Source organism: Microtus pennsylvanicus, chromosome 3 (assembly GCF_037038515.1).
Source record: "Microtus pennsylvanicus isolate mMicPen1 chromosome 3, mMicPen1.hap1, whole genome shotgun sequence".
Classification (NCBI taxonomy): Eukaryota; Metazoa; Chordata; class Mammalia; order Rodentia; family Cricetidae; genus Microtus; species Microtus pennsylvanicus.
In genome coordinates, this window is record NC_134581.1 from 69,518,599 (window position 1) to 69,539,725 (window position 21,127).

The 21,127-nt window shown below is 42.9% G+C and overlaps 1 protein-coding gene across 1 annotated transcript in view; it reads left to right on the plus strand.

Annotated features, from left to right (window-relative positions):
* The first annotated feature begins 1,156 nt into the window (after nt 1–1,156).
* Pou2af2 (POU class 2 homeobox associating factor 2) overlaps nt 1,157–21,127 on the plus strand; it is a 42,375-nt gene continuing 22,404 nt past the window's right edge. The window contains exons 1-2 of the mRNA XM_075967575.1: nt 1,157–1,166; nt 11,767–11,876. Of these exons, the coding sequence (XP_075823690.1) occupies nt 1,157–1,166; nt 11,767–11,876 (120 nt within the window). The remainder of the gene's footprint in view (nt 1,167–11,766; nt 11,877–21,127) is intronic.

The window sequence follows — 21,127 nt, forward strand, 5'->3', positions numbered from 1 at the left end:
GCAGTTTGGTAAATTACTTTCTCATTCAACTCCATAGAAAACAGCTCTGGTTTTTTTATATCTGCTTCTCCAACCTGTGCTATTATCCAGGAAACTCTCAGATTCACCCAGGAGAAACTGGGAGGGTGAAGGATTAATCACTCGCTGCTTTTATTATGGAGATAGTTTTGGACTTTGCAGAGCCCCTGGAGTCTCTAGAGCATACTGATGTTTTAGATTCTTTTGATCTCACTCCGTTTCTTGAGAAGCACTGTGTGGTGCCTGTGTGAACCTATGAAACATCACTTGTACAAATCTGGAATGGCTAGGAAGATGTTCCAGCAGGTGCCTAGTTCTAACCTTGTTCAGAATAGCAGACAACGGTCTAAACTAGATTAAGCAGCAACTGTAGGTAGCTGAAGATGAGTGGGGGAAATGCTAAAATGCCTGCCTTCTGTTCTCACGAAGTTTTTCTCCAGAGGAATTCAGAGCACCAAAAGGAGCCTTTTTTTAATGAAGACGTTTGATCAAAGGCAGCTCTCCGTGTACTTCTTTGAACCCCACTAGGAGGACAACTTATAGAGTGTTTTTTAAAACAGCTTAGAAATATTTGATACATATTAGGTTATAAATAAGAAGGCTATCTACATGTATTTAAATGGTCTGATATTTTATTTCTGTTTGCAAATGAAAATATCTAAGATTTTTAACTATGTCTAAAAAGCAGCCACTTTCAAAAAAACCTAACAGCCTGGGCAATACAAGTGCAGTACCAACTGGACAATATGGACTTTTACAGGCAGCACACTATCTTCTAAAGCCAAGCCCTAAGTTAAGGGATGAGGAAACACCACTGCTGTTCATGAAGCGAATAATAGCTGCATTGTTTCCATAACAAACATTTAAGAGAGTTGTTTCCTAATGGAAACTCATTGTTACTGAAGAAAAATCCATAGAGAGGGGAAAAGTACCTTCATATATAATCTGCATTGGGGATGCAAATTGGAGAGAAACATACACCAAAGATTTGCATTTAATCAAATCTGAAGCAGGTCATCTCAGAAGCATCGCTCCCTGTGCAGAAGGCTCCCCGCCAGGACCAGCCTGAGCTCTCTGGGATATCAGGACCCTCTCTAAGGACATTCACCGGAGGCCAGACGCTGCAGCACCATCCGGGATGGACAGCGGTGAGTGGATTACTACAATAGGAGCAATCTTTAGAAATCCTAATTCTTAACAGTCTTAACCTCATCAAACATAAAAATGCAATCGCACTGTCTTTGGCTAGAGCTCACACAAATTTAAGAACAAAGGCAGAAGTCAACTGTTGTTAATATTTTCATAACTCCAGTCACAATGTATTGCTCTTAGATTTGATTTGAGTTTGCCTTGAGTTTAAATAGGTGCTCATTCTGAGCAAGCAATCTATTCAAATAAACAATATTCTCATAAAATGATGGTTTGAATATTAACACATTTTTCCAGTATAATGGAACTTTGCGTTAAATGTAGGTACTTTCTGGGAAGCCCTCATATAAAGGAAGGACAGAAAAATCCACATGTGTACAGAGCTCAAAACATCTCTTGGCTTCTGACTTCAGGCTCTTTTGGTTAACATCCAAGATCACTCTCTTAATGTATGATTAGGAGAGGCTTGAGCGTCATTTCACAAATTCAGAGGACATACAGGTCTTTCCTAGTGTGTTCATCTTGAAGTGGTATGTGTTAGTGTTGATGTAGAATAGAGCCTACCCAGTCAGGATCAACTTCGAGATGTCAATAAATGTTAATAAATGACAGAAGAGATACTTCAAAAATTCTTTATTAAGCACTTTGAACAATAATGATGCATCTTAACTGAGAGATCTCCTCAAGGAGATCCCTCCCAAAATGTAGGAAGTGGGATGGACCTGTCAGAACTCCTGCCCAATGCAACATGGCCTTGGTTACTGGTGGGAGAGCTCAGGGCTCCCCCATGGGAGCTAAGAGGCAAGAGGCAGGAGATGAGACAGGTTGTGGGTAGCCCCTGCGTGATGAAATGACTTCAATGCAATCCTAAAGAAAGCTCAGAAATTTCACTATTCCTGCTGAAAATGCTTTATCTTTACTGCTTACGCTGCCCTGAGCAATTGACATCATTTTCAGATGAATAAGAAAACCCTTCTAGACTCCATGAGCTTGGAGATTGTTGGCCCTGACCCCTCATCTCCCCAGATCAGAAGAAGACCCGCAAACAGTGGGCTCCTAGCAGATGTACAGCAAGCAGTACTAATGGTTCTGAGAGGGTATCTCCCTTCCTTCCCTTCGGTGGGGCAGCTAGAGCTGTGGAATGGGACAAGGGAAGGAGTACGTACGGGATGGGGGCTGAGAGTAATTACACACAGACTGAGCACACTGTATCTCTGCTGCGCTGTCGGGGACCTCATTCTTGCCTCTCTGACAAGCAGAATCTGTCTCTCTATCAACAACCCCTCCCATTCAGTATTTCTACTTTGTTTCGGGTGATGGGGGCCTACGTAGACTGCCCTACGGGACTATAATTCAGACACTTGTGCCTACTGATTTCATTGTGGTGTTGTCCAGTTGCAGAACTCAAAATGTAGTCCCTTTCCTGAAGTGATTCTGGTTTCTTCCTCGTTTCTTTCACCAGACCATTTCATTCTGCTTCTTTATGTCACAAGCCCCTCCTTACCTCTCCAAAGAATGTAAAAGAAAGAAAAAATAGCTCAAAAAAATTCATTAAAATATTAAAATAAGTATGTGTTTCAAATATCATGTGTGTACTTAGCATAACTAAAAATGCATTGGGGGAGGGTCGCCAGTATTTTGAGCATTAAATCAATTTTAGAATATCTGAGTTTGATTTGATGGGAAAAGTAAATTTCAAAACAAATGAAAACAACGACACCATTAAGTCTACTGTGGATCAAATTCTCCAAAGAAAGAGGGGGACAGTGTGACAGACACATTTGGCTACATATACATAATCATAACCCAGCAGTGCCAAGTTCTTTCCCGATTCTAAAGCATAAATTGATTCCTATTGATGAATTTGCGTGTGCTTTCTCTCTGGAAACACTCATCTCTGTTTTCTCAACAACCCATCTGAATGTAAGTTTGTATCTAGAATATTTGAATAAAAACTCTCCAGTCCTCCTTGCCGACGCAGGTGTGGACTCTAGGTAGACACAGTGCACAGAGAGGGTCAAGTATCTAGGAGTGGAAACTTCCAGGAACATTTGTGAACTCTAAATACCACTCCGTTCAGAACAAAGAATATAGACTCTACCAAAGGAAGGAAACTGTGGGATTTTAAAGAACATATGCTAAGCTCCATTGATTTGCTAAAATTTATTTTCATGCACCCGCCTGGGCTGTTGTCAAAGCCACACTGCTGCTACAGAGCTGGTTTGTGCTCCTCCTTTACTACCCTTGCCCCTAGACTCCCAAAACTAAAATCTTCACCTCCGCATCCTATGAAAGGACTCCCAAGTTCTAAGAACCTTTCCAATCCCACTGGCTCAAGTTCATCTCCCCCAGCTTTTTAAAAGCGTTACTGAGATAAAGAGATAGATAGATAGATAGATAGATAGATAGATAGATAGATAGATAGATAGATAGATAGATGATAGATAGATAATCATCTATAGATAGATGATATATAGGGATATAGATATCTTAACAACTTGTAGGCATCAATATACATATATGTATGTATGTATGTATATGTATATATGTATGCCGTTTTTGAACCTCTACTAAGGACCAGGTACTTGAAATTGCTGGTTATCCTTTTTTCTCTGGGCCCCCTTTTTCTTTCACTTCCCTGGTGCTTCCATATTGATCCAACACTTCTGTCTTTCTAGATTCTTCCCACAGTGGTCCTTCCATGGACCTTTCTTTCCCTAAACATCTGTAATTAAATATCCTCTTCCTTCTTGTTGTTCCTTCTCTGTGGAGAGCGCTATTTTCATGGCTCTGATTATAATAGTTTTAAAGACACGCAGTGCCAAACCAGATCTAAATTCTTGTTTTATCTACAGGACACTTTTACTTTTTTATTTGATTGTATCCCTACAACTCCAAAGTCAACTTATTCAAAATGTTCTTTCCCTATCCAATCTTCATCATTCACTATTTGTTTTTGTGTGTGTGTGTGTGTATGTATGCATGTCTGTGTGTCACTTTGAGAGGCCTCTTAAATCTTCTGTCCTTTCTTGTCATTTTTGCTGCTGCATGCTGGCTTCCATTTTATAAGTTCCCACTCCCTCTGCATCCTCATCCGAACCCTGTTATAGGATCCACTCTTCCTTGAGTCTTTCAAATATTTTTCAAATCTTCCAAAACTATGACAACGGTCATAAATCTTTCCCACTGTTCCTCTGAAGGGGCAGGCAGGACTTTTCCTGTCTCCTCTCTCTCTCTCTCTCTCTCTCTCTCTCTCTCTCTCTCTCTCTCTCTCCTGTCCTGTCCTGTCCTGTCCTTCTCTCTTTTTCTCTCTTCTCTCCCCTTCTCCCTCCCTTTTCCCATTCCCTTCGCTTCCTCAATAAAACTCCTCACTTAAAAAAAATCTCTGTTAAATATTTTAGTGGCCTTTTTCATCTTTGATATCAAGTGTGCCCTACAATAATGTTTCAATCAATTTCTGAATATGTAGAGGACAGTTGTCAGTAACATTACGTCATACAATGACATCATACCACCTTAACTTGCAAAAGTACACTCTGTGATGTTTGCCCAAGGTTAAAATTGCCTAACAACTCATTTCCATAGCATGTTACCATCACAAAACCATGCACGGCAGTATATATTTCATTTTAATGTGCTATAAATTTTAATTGTATCTATTCATGTACATGCATAGGTGGGTTGAAGGGGTTACCATACAGTACACCATTCATGTGAAAGTCAGAAGACAACTTGTAGGAGTCAGTTCTCTCCTATTATATGGGACCTGGGGATTGAACTTGGGTTGTCAGGCTTGGTGGCAAGCCCCTTTATGTACTGAGCCATTTCTCCAGCCCAGTAAAATAAATTCCTATAGACATTTGTTGGTTTACTTCAGCACTTGCATTACTATTAACAACAATGATGAAAAACTCTTTCTACAGATGTTTCCTTAGACGCCTAGTGTGCGGCAGACAAAGGCATCAGGGTATACTAGTGAGAAACCCTCTTCTCGCAAGGAACAGTCAACAATATGCTTCTAAATAGAAAACTCTATGGGACATTATAAAATGGTGGGTCCTAAACAGAAATCAAAGTACAGGAGAAGAAGAATCTGGAATACATATAGGGACAGTACAACATTTAGAATACTTTCATGGAGAGGACCTTAACACCGGGGCTCTGAGCAAAGACAGGGCTGTCGGTCACAGGGGCAAGGAAGTAAAGGACAGAGGAAGACAGGGCAGTCGGTCACAGGGGAAGGGGGATAAAGGACAGGAAGCAGGGCACTCAGTCACAGGAGTAAAGGACAGATGGACAGGGTGACCAGTCACAGGGCTGAGGGGTAAAGAAAAGAGGAAGAGGGGGCGGGCAGTCACAAGCATGAAGAGGTATAGGAAGAGGAACATTCTGCTCAGAGGCAGTAGTATCCTCAGGCAGAAGCACTCTTGGTCCATTTCAGAGCCACACTAGAGTGCAGAGAGGGAGAGCACAGAGGAGCCAGCGAGCAGGGTCATCTGAGCCTCTTGTCAAGGCTTTGGGTTTCACTGAGTGAATGAGGAAGTGCTGCGTAGCTCTGAGCACAGCAATGACACAACTGGATTTTTTAAAGGACGCCCCCGCCTCCCGTGGCTCCTAGCACCATGGCTCCCACTGCTGGGAGGATAGACTAGGGCCAGGATGAAGGATGGAAACGGCAAGCCCATTAGAACAGTGGTTCTCAACCTTCCTATACAGTTCCCTTCATAGTTCCCTTTACTTTCCCCCACAGTGTCAAACTACTTTCGCTGCTACTTCATAACCATAATTTTGCTATTGTTATGAATCATAATGTACATATCTGATATGCAGGATATCTGATATGCGACCCCCGTGAAAGGGTCATTCAACCCCAAAGAGGTTGCAATCCACAGACTGAGAGCTACTTTATTAGAGGGATTCTAGAATGATCTTCATGAAAGGACAGTATTTCTTCTGGAGATGAAGGGAGACTCAGGAGACTCTCGACCTATACTGTGTGTAGCATCCCTGTGTGTTTCTAAACCACCGCTTGTGAAGCGTGAGAGAAAGGAGAGTCGAGCACTGCTGTACAGTTTGGGGAGTGAGGGGCTAGGAAGGTGGTGTTGCCATCAGCCAAGATAGGGAAGCATCTGGAAAGTAGGAAGGAGATGGTTTCTATTTGGACATGGGCAGGCCGAAATGTCTGCTGCAGATGCATACAGAGATGGTTTTCCAAACCTAAAGTGTAGGTCAGAGCCTGAGTGAGTGTTTGAAACTCATCTACATACAGGTTCATTTAAACTAAGAGCTGTTGCCATGTAAAAAGGGAATATGAGTTTGAATCCCTAAAATCCATATAAGGAGCAGGAAATGGCCCTGCATGCATGGTAACTCTAGCATGGTGAAGGGCCGAGATAGGGGTTCTCTGAGTGCCAGTGAGCTCCAGGTTCAGTGAGAGACCCTGCCTCAAAGCAATAAGGGAGTGACAGCAGGGGACCAGACATCCCCCTGTAGATTCTGTACATACGTCCACACACGTACATGCACTATACATACATACAAACCATGTAATTAATTAGTTATAAAGGAAAACTGCACCAATACTTGACCCCTTCCACACAAGCATGGCCTCTTTCTGCCTCTTCTCGTTAACCAATGCATATCTACTAGCCCAAAGTCTCTCTCCTCTAACCTATCTTGACATCCTTCTAAGTTCCCTCTTAGCCTCATGCCCTCCCACAAAACTTGGCTTAGACATCCAAAGACCACTCAACTCTACTTCCTCTTACATGGAAATGCCTCACTGATCTCACTAAAATGGTATTCTGCTGTGTTTGAGACTTAAACATCCTCTATGGCATATAACCCCCCGTTTCACACTGAGTCAAGACCAATAGGTACATACGCCCAATTGTTTGATGACAAAACTTCCAGAGTTTCCATCTGGTTATTTTCTGTCTTGTGAACTTTATACATCTGTTAATTATCATGTGATTGCTATTTAAATTATTTACAAAGAGCATGTTTGCCATAGGCTCCTTGGCCTGCACATAAGACAGAAATTGCTAGTTCAGATTCAAATAATCAATTTAAAAGTCCTTCAGAGAAAAGCAATGTCAAGACTGTCTGCAAGCACATGGGAAATCCAGCCTGGACCTCTTCTCCTCCACCCTCTCTTCCTTCCCCAGGCCTGTCTGAGTCTGGGCCTTTCATCATGCAGAGTGGCCTCTCATTGCTCAGCAGGACTGCCAAAGTTAGAGCTGACTCTGACTTTTGACATGTTTATGTCACTCTCACCACACACAGGAACGTCATAAAACCCTTCCTGCTGTGTCTGGTCAAGATTCAGGCACTTCTGAGGAAATCAGAATCACCTAGAGAGCCAGACCACATCCCTAGGGTTTCTGACTCAGTGCTCTAGAGTAAGGTCTGAGAATCTGCATCCCTCACAAGTTCCTGGTCACTGATGCTGAAGATCCAGGTGAGAAACTCAGTTGTATATTCTCAACTTGATGTGTCTACCAGGCTTCGACCCCTACTTTCTTTCAACCATTAAGATCCCCATTAACCTCCCCCTTGGGGTTACTCTTCATGCATAGTGTGACTGTCTTATTCACCCCTCCCCCATGTCCCATCTTTCTTTCCTTCTTAGAGGTTGAGGATCAACAGGCTTTTATCACAGTTTATTCCTTTTTCAGGACTAATTTCTAGCATTCCTGTCAAATACTTTACTTTTTTCTTCTTATTAAAATATCTTTAATTCTTTGTTACCCCTAAACATGTACATAGGCAGGAAAACCCAAGCAAACCTCCCCTTAATACTGAACTTCTCTGTGGCCATAATCCAATCCCTTGCTACTCTTTCTCTTCAAACTTCAAGAATGATTAGGACCCCTCCCTGTCTCCATTCCTCTCGACATCCACATTTGACTTCTAGGCACCCCCACATTTTCAGTCTCTTTTGCTAAGGACCACACCACCCACTGAACTGGAAACACTTCTATCCTCATCTTCATTCTACCACATCAGATAGTTTTCTTTCTTTCCTGTAACGTCTCCCTCTAAGTTCTCGATGGGCACTGGTTCTTCTCCTATTGATCTTGCCCTATCTTCTTTGTAAAGAAGTAAAGTCTTCTCTTCCTCTCTCAATATTTCTTCAAATGAGACTATAACCTGGCTTCTGTCATTCATCTTCTGGTCCAGAACCCTGACCCTGTGTGTCAGAATACAGCCTGGCTTCTGTCATTCATCTTCAGGTCTAGAACCCTGACCCTGTGTGTCAGAATACAGCCTGGCTTCTGTCATTCATCTTCAGGTCTAGAACCCTGACCCTGTGTGTCAGAATACAGCCTGGCTTCTGTCATTCATCTTCAGGTCTAGAAGCCCCACCCTTTGTGTCAGGATACAACCTGGCTTCTGTCATTCATCTTCTGGTCCAGAACCCTTGCCCTGTGTCAGGATATAGTGATATACAATAGAGTTTTATTCCATCATAAAGAAAGATGAAATTATGGTATTTGTAGCAAAATGCATACAAATGGAGAACATAATATTAATAAAAGCAAGTCAGGCTCAGAAAGACAAATGTGTGTTTCTCTCATTTGTGGATCCTAAATAATTACATAATACATAAATGTCTTTATGAAACTTATTAATATGCATAATGAATACATGCCAATAATTATATCACACACACCCATACAATCAGTGTCATAGGTATTTCAATATAATTGTCTCAGCACTTTAGAGTATCCTGACCTGTTTATCCCAATAGGCCAGATGCAGATTATGACTTCGTCATCATGTGATCTCATCAAACATTCCCCTGAGGGATTACTTCCTCTTTCCTCGTTTGTCATCAATATCATGATGGCTTCAAACTATGTCTTAGAGCAATGCTGGAAACATGAGGAATTCCTTTTAATCTTCCCCTCCATAACCTCATACCTCTAAAAAATGTTCACATCTGGCCCTCCTACCTGCCGTATGATCTTTTGTCTCAATTACTCTAAAATTCTCCAAACTGAACTCCCTGTGGCTTTGTGGTTCTCAAATCCACCTCCATGCTGTTGTCTGAAGAGTCTATCTAAAATGCAAATCGAAGCAGACCTGCCCTTGCTTAAGAGCCTCTAGTGGTTCTCTGCTGACAGGATGGAGTCCTAGCTGCTGCAGCAGACCAAACAGCATCATGGTTGAATGCTATTCATTTCCCCGTCTCCCTCTGACCACTTCCTCTCTCACACCTCATTCTGTTCTGCTCCCAGGTCTTTGCCTGCCTTGCCCTCTACACCTGGAATGTTCTTCAAAGCCTCCACTCACATTTCATCCTGCCTTTTCCAGCTCCCACCCACCCTGTCTCCACAAGGAAGTAATACAGCCCATGTTTCTCTAAATACTCCAGACGATTTTCACTGTTGTACCTGATATATTTCCTTTATAATTATTTTAAGTTACTTCCCTCTCTACTAAACAGTATGTTCTCTTGTGTTCTATGGACAGATAGAAAATATTGGATAAATAACTAATTAATAAATATAGCCTAAGGCTTTTCAGAAAACAGATAAGATATAACCTATTCTAGGTCAAATCTCATGCTTTATATTAGACAGTGATTAGAATAAAGTACTTCATTCCTCTTTAATCGAAACTATATATACCAAGTCGTGTCAAAATTAGACAAAAAGGACCATTGAAATAATCTTACTTCGTGGAAAGCAGACTGTGCAGTTTTATTCGAAGTAGGTGACTCATTCTTTTGAAACCTACTTTTGTTTTCCCACTCCATCTACATACAGGTGTTTTTATGAAACTAAGTAGTTTCAAAGAGTTTTCAGATATATATATATATATATATATATATATATATATATATATATGTTATTTTCCCTTATAAATCCCTGAAGACAGCTAAGAAGAAATTTAATCATTTCACACATGAAGAAAACAGGGCTGAAGGATCATCATTTCCACAACAGTAACTAGTGTGTGGCAAAGCAACTCCTGATGATAAACCAGCAACCTCCTCTACCCATTACTTTGCCTATAACAGTTCTCTCTCTCTCTCTCTCTCTCTCTCTCTCTCTCTCTCTCTCTCTCCCTCTCTCTCTCCTCTCTCCTTCATTTCATTCTTTGTGTGATAATGTAATACCAATTGGTTTGTGTGTTAGCGATATTCTAGACTTTTTACAAATCCAAGCAGATTAGAGCCGTCCATGTGCCTCAGACACATATACATGAGTACATTCTGTCATTTGCACAGATACCCAGTCTGTACCAGATGAATTTGCTTATAAGCCAGCAACACTTCAGCTGAAGTGGATCACAGCCACCCGGCCTACCGCAGCAATTTCAAGCTTAAGAATATTTCAAACTGTGTCTAATTCAGCCACTAACTCAGTGCTTGAACACACCTTCAAGGTGGTCCAAGCAGGAGATTCTGCAGTAATTACTTGACTGTCTGAATTCACCAATCTCACAATCGCTAAAGACAGTGCTGACCAACTGCAGAGCCTTGGGGAGACATTTCTCTATAAATCCACCCATCTGCCACTTATTGGCAAAGGTTTTGTCCTAGTTGCCAGAGCTACAAATTGACCTGAGTTTAAAATGCTTCTAAATTGCTATCAGTAGAGGATTTGAAAAATAACGTAGCCCAGTTTGCTCTTATATAAATGGATTAAATTAAATAATGCGTGCAAATTGGCAAGTACTATAGTATCTTCAACAACTACATAGAGTAAGTACTCAACACCATGTTACCTAAACCAATAACTCTTCTCAATCTTTGGTATAGTTTTATTTTGAGGGTGTGTGGGGGGGTGAAAGCCAGAGCCCACCATGGAATATCTTTCTCCATCATTTTCTACATTGATTTTTTAAAGCAGGCTCTCACTGACCCTGGAGCTTGCTGACTCAGCTAGATCAGAAAGTCCAAAGGATCTTCCTGTCTCTGCTTCCCCATGGCTAAGATCACAGGCGTGTACCTCCATACCTGGCTTTTTATGGAGCCCTGGCCCCCCCAAACACAGCAAACACTTTACCAACTGAGCCTCTCCCGGCCTCCATTGACAGAGATTTTAGCAGCAATTCCTTAAATCCAGTCATCAGATTTTCAAAGATAAAACACATTTACTGAGGTAAATAGAACCCCGATGACTTTCTTGTTAGGAACATAATCCTGGAACAACCCACTTTGACTTTCTGCCACACATCCCCATATTGACAGAATGGGGTAGGAATGCAGTCTCTTAGTAACCTGGGTCATGCAAATTTAGCTTCTTCCTGTGTAGTAAGAGGCGTTATTCCAAGTTCATCCAACCCTTGATCTTGTGACCAAAGCATAAATTGTAAATCTTATTGGAACAAATTTTGACAAACTGGAGGGGAAATAAGAAGTCACTTTGAAGAGCCACTGTGTAGGAGATAGAGGCGTGTCTCTTCCATCTACACAGAGGGTGGGTAAATTTTCATCAAGCAGCAGGAAATAGGACTCATTTGAATCCATCTCAAATTCGAGATTTTTCTCCTTCTAATGAGAAAGCAACATCATGAGCTTCAGCGTTTGGCAAGTCACCTGCTGGCCCCATGTATAGCTGATGGTGACTTTTCCATTTGCTTCAGTCTCCGGGGACTACAGCAAGCGTGTGTACCAGGGCGTGAGAGTGAAGCACACCGTCAAAGACCTCCTGGCAGAGAAGCGGTCCAGACAGACAAGTAACTCCAGACTCAACGTAAGTGCTGATTCTATTCCAGCTGAGTCCTGCAGGTCTGAAGCCTCTGTTAAAGTTCCCTCTCTCCTCTCCTCCTTTACCTGACCTCACCCGCTCTTCTGCCTCCTGCCTCTGACTATCCTCAAGAGAGAGGACATGCTTTACCTAGGACATGCTTCAGAAATACTTTGACATTTTTATTCCTCCCTGCAAGGGCAATCTTTCCTCTCTGAGGATACCCATGTCATAGTATCCGGGGACTTGATTAGTGACATCAAGGTTTGTGCTTGAACTTTTATTTGCTACACTCTCCCCATTGTCCTCCTCGCCCCATTTTACAAATGGTTTTTGTTTTACTTCTGGAATTTTCTGTGTATTGCTATTCATCTGCTATTGCTCATCTGACCCTGGAAATAGAATGTGCTACTCCTTCATGTTATGTAAATAACAGTCCATAAATGCCTGGCCTCCTCCTTATTAAGATACCTGGTGTAATAGTAAGAAGGTGAGTAGAGAGAGAGCGCCTTTGTCTGCCAGGGACCATCTGTGTATGTGACCCTGGAAAAGTCTCTGGATGCAACAACAACAAAAAAAAAATGAAGCAACCAAAATGATCATTAGGGGTTCTCATGATGTAAAAATGCCTGACTGTTCATCACCCCAAAGCATGTGAGTTTTCCAGCAACATTTCCAGAGCTGTGTGATCTAATTAGCTTACTACTTCAGCTAGGGACAGTAGAAACGGGGTATACCTGGACTTTTCCACATCTCCCAGTCACTGCTTGAGAAAGGCTCAGGGCTTGAGGATACACTGCTGACCTTTGATATACATTGTATTCTATATCCAACAGATGAGATTTATAATAAGTCCTCTCTGAAATTCTCAGGAGGTGTTTTTTGTATGTTTTTGTTTGTTTGTTTGTTTTTGGATTTTTGAGACAGGTTTCTCTGTAGTTTTTGGAGTCTGTCCTGGAACTAGATCTTGTAAACCAGGCTAACCTCAAACTCACAGAGAGCCACCTGCCTCTGCCTCCCAAGTGCTGGAATTAAAGTCATGCGCCACTACTGCCTGGCCTCCCAGAAGGTGTTTTGAGCTTCATTCCTATCTGTCAATCACATCTGTACTTCCAGCTCTGCTCTGTGCTTAATAAGCTGTGCTCAGGTCTCAGAAAGGGACCAGAGAATGGCAATGGTGTTAGGCTAACACGAAAAATCAATTCCATGCATTCTACTAATATAATAGCCTGAATGCTGGGCATGTGTAGATAACCAGGAGTAAATGGAGCAGTCACATCTAGCATCTAGCACGGGGCACACAGGGGAAGTACTTCCTCCAGAACACCTGCTGGCATTGTGGATACCACCCTCCATATTGCTCCAATAGCAACGCCTATGATGTAAGTGATCAGCTTCGGAATCAACTTCTGTATCCAAAACACCTTTTATGCACATCCCTGCTACCCTTCTCTTCAAACAGCCTCTTCCTTTGAGTTCAACACTCAGAACAGCTTATAAGAGAAATCTGAGCAGCTGGGCTCCTTGTCTGATCCCCATTCAGTATTTCTCAGGGTGCTTGCTCAGAAGCATCTGGAGGGTGTGTTAAAAATATCATTACCAGACTGAGAGGGAAATCAGAGAGAGTGGGGTGGGGGTGTTTCTGAATCTACTCAAAATGAACCATTTCTGTGCACAAATGAGGGGATTGCTCAGCCACAGCTTCAAACAAGAGAACATTGAATTTTAAAACCTAATAAAAATTTCCCAGGAAAACATCAAATTAAGTAGAGAAGAGGCACACATAAGGACACTACAGGCGGGGAATGAGCTGTGTATCTGTACAGCATGCATTAGGGCAGATTTCACAGCTTTTGGTATCATCAATATTTATATACAGCTAAGAAGGCAGAGTTATAGACTTCTATTTTTAAAAATAAGTTGTGCCATATAAGAAAACAACAAGGCAGGCTATATCCAAATGGTGAATTCATGTAGATTTTTAAGAGCAAAGGACTTGGTGCCCAAGGCCTATAAATATCAAGTCATAGATGTTTGTCTTCTTTTTCTCTAGTTTTTAAGTTTTTCTTTTTTTAAAATAAAAATAAAATAAGCACAGTAGTAAGTCAAATTAATTAAATATCAATATTTTATTAAATCTTTTAGACTTCCATACAATATATTTTAATCATATTCACCCTCAATTCCTTCCCCTAACTCTCCCCAGATCTACCACCCACTTGCCAATTTCATTTCCTTTTCTTCCTTTAACCCAGAGTCCAGTCTGTGCTTCCCATATACCCACCGCTGTGGGGCCATCCATAAGAGCAAGGTCAACCTTTCAGAGCCATGCTCATTGAGAAAACGGATTCTCCCTCCCCAGGAAGCCATCAGCTGACCATAGCTCCTCTCTTTATGACCCCTTGCTGGAATAGCAACTGGCTTCATCTTGTCCCAGTCTGTGCAGGCAGACATAGCTGCTTTGCAGCATGAGCACAGAGATCCTGCCCTGCCCAGTGGCTGCTGTTTTGCTCTGGTCCTCATTTCCCCGTCACTCTTACAATCTTTCCAACCCCTCTTCTGCAACAGTCCCTGGACTTTTGGAAGAGCAGGGTGATGGAGATGCCCCGTGTGTGTCTGAGCATTATTCTCTGCCCTCAGGTCAATACACACTTATTCTCTGCCCTCAGGTCAGTTGTGAATTTCTCTGCCAACCTCTGTCTACTGCAACAAGAAGCACCTCTGATGAGGTCTGAGAGGTGCATATTGAAAACATATCATTTCATTTCATAATGCACAGATGCTAGGGCTTGGCCAAAGAATGATCATCTCCACTTTCTACAGTCTCCTCAAGAAATTCTTTTGCAAATGGCTATTTACAATAAAGAACAAGTGCCCTAGCCTCACATAGCACGGTGGCTCCTTATCTCTTATCTAGCTAGCCCATTGCTGTTGGCCTAAAATGAGAAACTGGAAAACAGCTATATGGAGCATGTAGACAGCCTGCTAAATACCAAATAAACCTGTAAGAAGAAAAATAGCTACACATTAAAAAGTGTACATTCATATAGCCAAACACTAAGCTGAATGCTTATGACCACACAAGCAATATGAAAATAGCTATATTTATGTGAGGATAGATTAAAGTATATTTTCTGTGTATTATCTCATTCCATGGGCACATTATCCTCTGAGATTTGCATTTACAGTTTCCCATTTTGCAGATAAATATGTTGAAAACAAGATAAAGGAAAGAACTGGTACACTGGAGAGATGGCTCAGAGGACCTGAGTTAGGTTCTCAGCATCTGAGTCAAGGGGCTCACAACCGCCTGTATCTCCAGCTCCAAGAGACCTTTCACCCTCCTTTGGTCTACATGGACACCCTCACACAGACACGGACAGACTCACACAAACACAGACATGGACATCCTTACACACACACAGACAGACACAGACATCCTCATACACACACAGACATGGACACCCTCACACAGACACGGACAGACTCACACAAACACAGACATGGACATCCTTACACACACACAGACATGGACATCCTCACACACACACACACAGACATGGACATCCTCACACACACAGACATGGACATCCTCACACACACACACACAGACATGGACATCCTCACACACACAGACATGGACATCCTCACACACACACACACAGACATGGACATCCTCACACACACACACACACACACACACAGACATGGACATCCTCACACACACACACACACACACACACACACAGACATGGACATCCTCACACACACACACACACAGACATGGACACCCTCACACAGACACGGACAGACTTCACACAAACACAGACATGGACATCCTTACACACACACAGACAGACACAGACATCCTCACACACACACACACAGACATGGACACCCTCACACAGACATGGACAGACTCACACAAACACAGACATGGACATCCTTACACACACACACACACACACAGACATGGACATCCTCATATACACACAGACATGGACACCCTCACACAGACACAGACACCCTCACGTGGACACAGACACATAAACTTTATTTTTTAAAAAGTGCACAGTTTTCAAAAAGTAGATTTGTTGAGTCTTAATTCCATATTTAAAAAGACAGCTCAGACTGGACTAAAGTAGAACAACTTTTGACACATGAAAATAAGGAGAGAGAGAGAGAGAGAGAGAGAGAGAGAGAGAGAGAGAGAGAGAGAGAGAATATAAGAGAGAATATATAAGAGAGAATAAAAACCTGGTAACAGAAAAGTGAGTCACCCGCAGCCATCGTCTTGGCAGGCCATTGTAGGTGTACAAATGGACCTTAACTCTCTCTCCTCACTGGATCATCTCAGTGCTAGCTTCGTCTTTCCCACTTTAGTGATGTGTAAGCTTCCATGGTTAATCATGTAACTCATATGTGGGCTCGTTTGAACTTTAAGCATCTCTGAATTGATTTTCCTGTCTGCTTACTATTTAAGAATACTGAGAAATCTGTCTAGAAAGGTGTTTGCATCAGTCAACGCCCACTCTGAAGACCTATTTCTATCCCTGCTGTGAATGTGACTCGAAGAGCAAAAATTGGGGAGCACCCTATAGCCAGCAGACCCTCACTCGCAGGGCTCTGATTTCATGAGCAGTGCTGAGACCACCTCCTTTTCTCCATACTGATACGTAAGGATACAGTGAGTCTTCAGCCTGAGATGGGTTTATAACAAGGACGCTACTCATGAGGCATGCTTAAAATTTCAGCTGGCAGAATGGCTAACAGTCAATGATGAATGGTCCCAACCCAAAACTGAATTCCCAAAGATCCTAAGTCAATCCTCTGGGACCAGTGGGCAGATGCAAGATCAAGTATCTTGAGAGGAGTTTACCTGGGTGGGCACTTAACGCAATCAGCTGTGTCCTTCTAAGGGAGGTTTGGGATGGAGGCACAGAGAAGATGCGGGAGTAAAAGGTAAAGCAGCCCCTTCAGTAGAGGTTGGAGGCAGCAAATCAAGGAATCCTGGCACCTGCAAAAGTGGGCTGAAGATAGGTCCCTCAGTGAGCACCATAGCTGAGACAACCTTGCCAAGAGCCGGGTTTGGGATGCCTGGCCTTCAGAACCACAAGAATGCATCCAGATGCTCACTGTGATAGGTGATAGAAAACTTGTGCATGGATTATGAAAAGTTAGGTCCCCCTCATCCGACCTCCTTCCAGATGGTTAGATGCCCTTGCCACCACCTGGGTCCTTGAACCACCCTCTGAGTAAGGTGGCACAGCTGTGGTTTTCTATCTTTACCAAAAATTTTCTCAACTCTCATAATTTCGCAGTAAAGTTTTGGAAAATATCATAAAACAAAGATCTTGTATCAAGCAAGATTTTAACAAAATCTCCTCCGTCTGTTTTACCTGTTCTACTATGGCTGTGCAACTGCTGTGTCTATGTGCTTTTAAATTGTGAATTTTCTCCATCTTTTTTCCTATCACTCTTCACTACATCACTGGATTTCTGCCAGAATAAATAGATACCACTTGCTAACACCTGGTGCCAAAAATAGATAATTAGATTTCTGACCGATGAAATTTTCTGCAACAATTGAATTCCTAAACGCTAATCATTTAATCATTTAACTTTTTAAAGATAGCATCATAAAATTCAATAAGCTCTGTTATCTATAGCACAAAAAGAAAAATCAATAGGCCTAATTGCCACCATTTTTCTCTTCCGTTTTGAAATTCTGTCAGTGATTCACAGGCTGTTTAGCTCACTAATCAAGTTTTTCTTATGCAATCATAAAGATTCATCTAGAATCACTAACTATACAGCAGCTGGCATGAGGGGAGAACGAAAGACTGTTTGGAATGTCAATTGTGTGGGAGGGTAGGGGAGTACCTTGTCGTGTGTGGGAGAATAAGAAGGGCCTGGAAGCACAGTCTGGTAGTTACTCTCGCCCACACATTGGTGGAGATGGTGACGGCTCTCACTCTGAACACGCCCACGGAAACGCTGCAGTTAGTGACAATAGCCACGCAGATGCGAAGGCTTGAGTTAATATTTTACATAAACATGAGGAAAAATAAATAGAAATATCTGGCTCCGCTTTTGAAAGCCTTTAACTGAAGGAAATGCCAAGAGCTGTTCCATGTAGGAAATATTTGTGCTATGCCGTCTTGACTGATGCATAAAATCAACGCAAAGCCAAACTTACTTTCACAGGGTGTGATTCTTTAATCTCAACCCCAAGTGTTCGCTTCTCAACTATCAGTAATGACACCTCTGCTCTTTGTCTACCCGGTCCTAAGTCCTTCTACTTCAATTTGCTGCTGAAGTCTCGGTCTAGGGCACTGGGGAAATGACCATATTGGCAGCTGGGGTTCTGGGTTAATAATTTGTCCTAATCATTTTTCTGGTAAAACATCATGAGTAGTGTAACGGAGCCTGGCAGAGGGTCAAAGTGAAGGAAGCTCTGAACAGAAGGTAAATGGGTACCATCAGATCTAGCATCTTTATGGCCTGGAGTCATTGCAAATGTTTGCTCTTCTCCGAGAGGTGTGAAAACGCTAACTGCAGGACAGCTGTCCCCTGGCAAGCGCTGTGCTGGGGACTGTCTTTGCACTGAGGCCACGGTGGGGTGGGAGGTCTGTTCAGCTCCCTGCCCAGCGGCTGCTGGGCTCTGCCAATCACATGCATGCTCCATTTACCACTGAATATAAACCTGTGACATCCAGATCTGTAATTTGCATCTGGATTTCCTACGAAATCCTAGCAGGGAGGGGGGGAATACGCAACTGGAAACCGTATATTATGTCATCTCAAAAGTTTCCTTGACTGCCCCGAAAGTGGAAAACATAGTCAAGACATTTCTTCTGCCCCCAGAGACAGTCTGCTGCTGGCTTGGTGTAGTCTCGTTAAGACCCTCACTGCAGTCAGTTAAAGTGGTTTGGGGTTTATCCCATCTCCTTCCTGAGCCTTGGTGCCCCTGTCAGTAATTAGAGTTGAACCATTTCTCTAAGTCACCTCTCATCTCAGCATTCATTTTATTTTTATTTATCTCTTTGTGTGTGCAGGTGTATTATACATGTTTGTGGCAAGGGTGGGGTAGGCACATCTGTGTGCCCACGTGTGTATAGAGAGCAAGCTCAAATGTGATTTAGGAACTCCTTGGGACTGTTTCCTACTAGGCTGGAACTCACCAGTTGTGCAAGACTGACCTCCAGGGCGCCCCAGACAAGTGTCTGTCTTCACTGCCTTTCCTCTGGGATTGCAAACTCCTATCATTATGCCCAGTGTTTTCCTGAGGACTGTGGGATCAGATTCAAGGCCTACTGGTTTCAGGGCAAGCACTTTAACAATTAAGGAATCTCCCCAGGCTCAGTATTCATTTCTAAATAAGTTTTATTTTGTATATTTGAGATTTATAATGTGATGCTATGAAATAACATGTAGATAGTGAACTGGTTACCATAGTGATACATCTTAACATATACATAGATGAATACACACACACACACACACAATTGTACATAGTTACTCTTCTGTGACAAGAATCATTGCAATGTGTTTCTTTTTTTTTTTTCTTTTGATTTTTTTGAGACAAGGTTTCTCTGTAGCTTTGGAGCCTGTCCTGGAACTAGCTCTTGTAGACCTCGAACTCACAGAGATCCGCCTGCCTCTGCCTCCCGAGTGCTGGGATTAAAGACATGCGCCACCACCGCCCAGCTTGCAATGTGTTTCTATGACAAAGGTCCCCAACAGTAAAATTTTGTGAACCACAATCCTCAGTACTGGGTATCAGACCTTTTGACTGGTTCTGCCTAGTTCCTCCTCTGAACTACACCTCAGTATTTCATTTCTAAAACCTATTTTAAAAAAATTGTCCTCTTCTTTCACCCTCTTTATTTTGGTTATTCATTTTCAAATGTTCTTATCATGTTGTTTAGTATTTAAAATAGTCTCTGAGGGCTAGGGAGATGACTTGGTGTCTCCTGTGGGTTAGAAAGATAGTTTGGTGTCTCCTGGAGACTAGGGAGATGGCTTGGTGTCCCCTGTGGGTTAGAAAGATAGTTTGGTGTCTCCTGGAGACTAGGGAGATGGCTTGGTGTCCCCTGGAGACTAGGGAGATGACTTGGTGTCCCCTGGAGACTAGGGAGGTGACTTGGTGTCTCCTGGAGACTAGGGAGGTGACTTGGTGTCTCCTGGAGACTAGGGAGGTGACTTGGTGTCTCCTGGAGACTAGGGAGATGGCTTGGTGTCTCCTGGAGACTAGGGAGGTGACTTGGTGTCTCCTGGAGACTAGGGAGATGGCTTGGTGTCTCCTGGAGACTAGGGAGGTGACTTGGTGTCTCCTGGAGACTAGGGAGGTGACTTGGTGTCTCCTGGAGACTAGGGAGGTGACTTGGTGTCTCCTGGAGACTAGGGAGGTGACTTGGTGTCTCCTGGAGACTAGGGAGATGGCTTGGTGTCTCCTGGAGACTAGGGAGGTGACTTGGTGGTTCTTGCAGCATAGGGTGATGACTTGGTGTCTCCTGTGGGTTAGGAAGATAGTTTGGTGTCTCCTGGAGACTAGGGAGGTGACTTGGTGTCTCCTGGGGGCTAGGGAGATAGATGGCTTGGTGGCTCAGCAGGGAACATGGTTTCTGGTATGCATGAGGACTTCAGTTTGCATTCTGCCCACTCAAATAAAATCTAGGAGTGGTGGCATCCATCAATAACCTCAGTGCTGGGGCCAGGGAGAGAAGGGCAGAGATACATGGGTTTCTGGGGCTCACCAGCCAGCCAGGTTCAGCAAGAGATTCTGTCTCAGAATAATGATGATGATGATGATGATGATGATGATGATAATGATGATGATGATGATGTTGATGATGATGATGATGTTGATGATGATGATAATGATGTTGACCTGCTGAGGAGATGGTTCAATGCTAATGAGCTCACTACACAAGCATACGGACCAGAGTTCCTGTGTCCTAAACTTCTTACAAATGTCAGGAATGTGGCTCTCAGCCCTTAATTCAGTCCTCAGAGGTCCTAGAGCAAACTGACTATGAGGACTAGCTGTATTTTGAGCTCTGGGTTTTGGGTTTGCTTAAGAGCTCCTGCCTCAGTGGATAAGGTGGAAGAAGAATGGAGGACGGCTCCCAACACCAAGCTCAGGCCGTCACATGCGGGTGCACACTCTCAAACATAGGTGCGCCCACACCCACGTGAGCACGTGTGCAAACACACACACATATCTCACATGCAGGAGAAGATGCCTGAAGTCA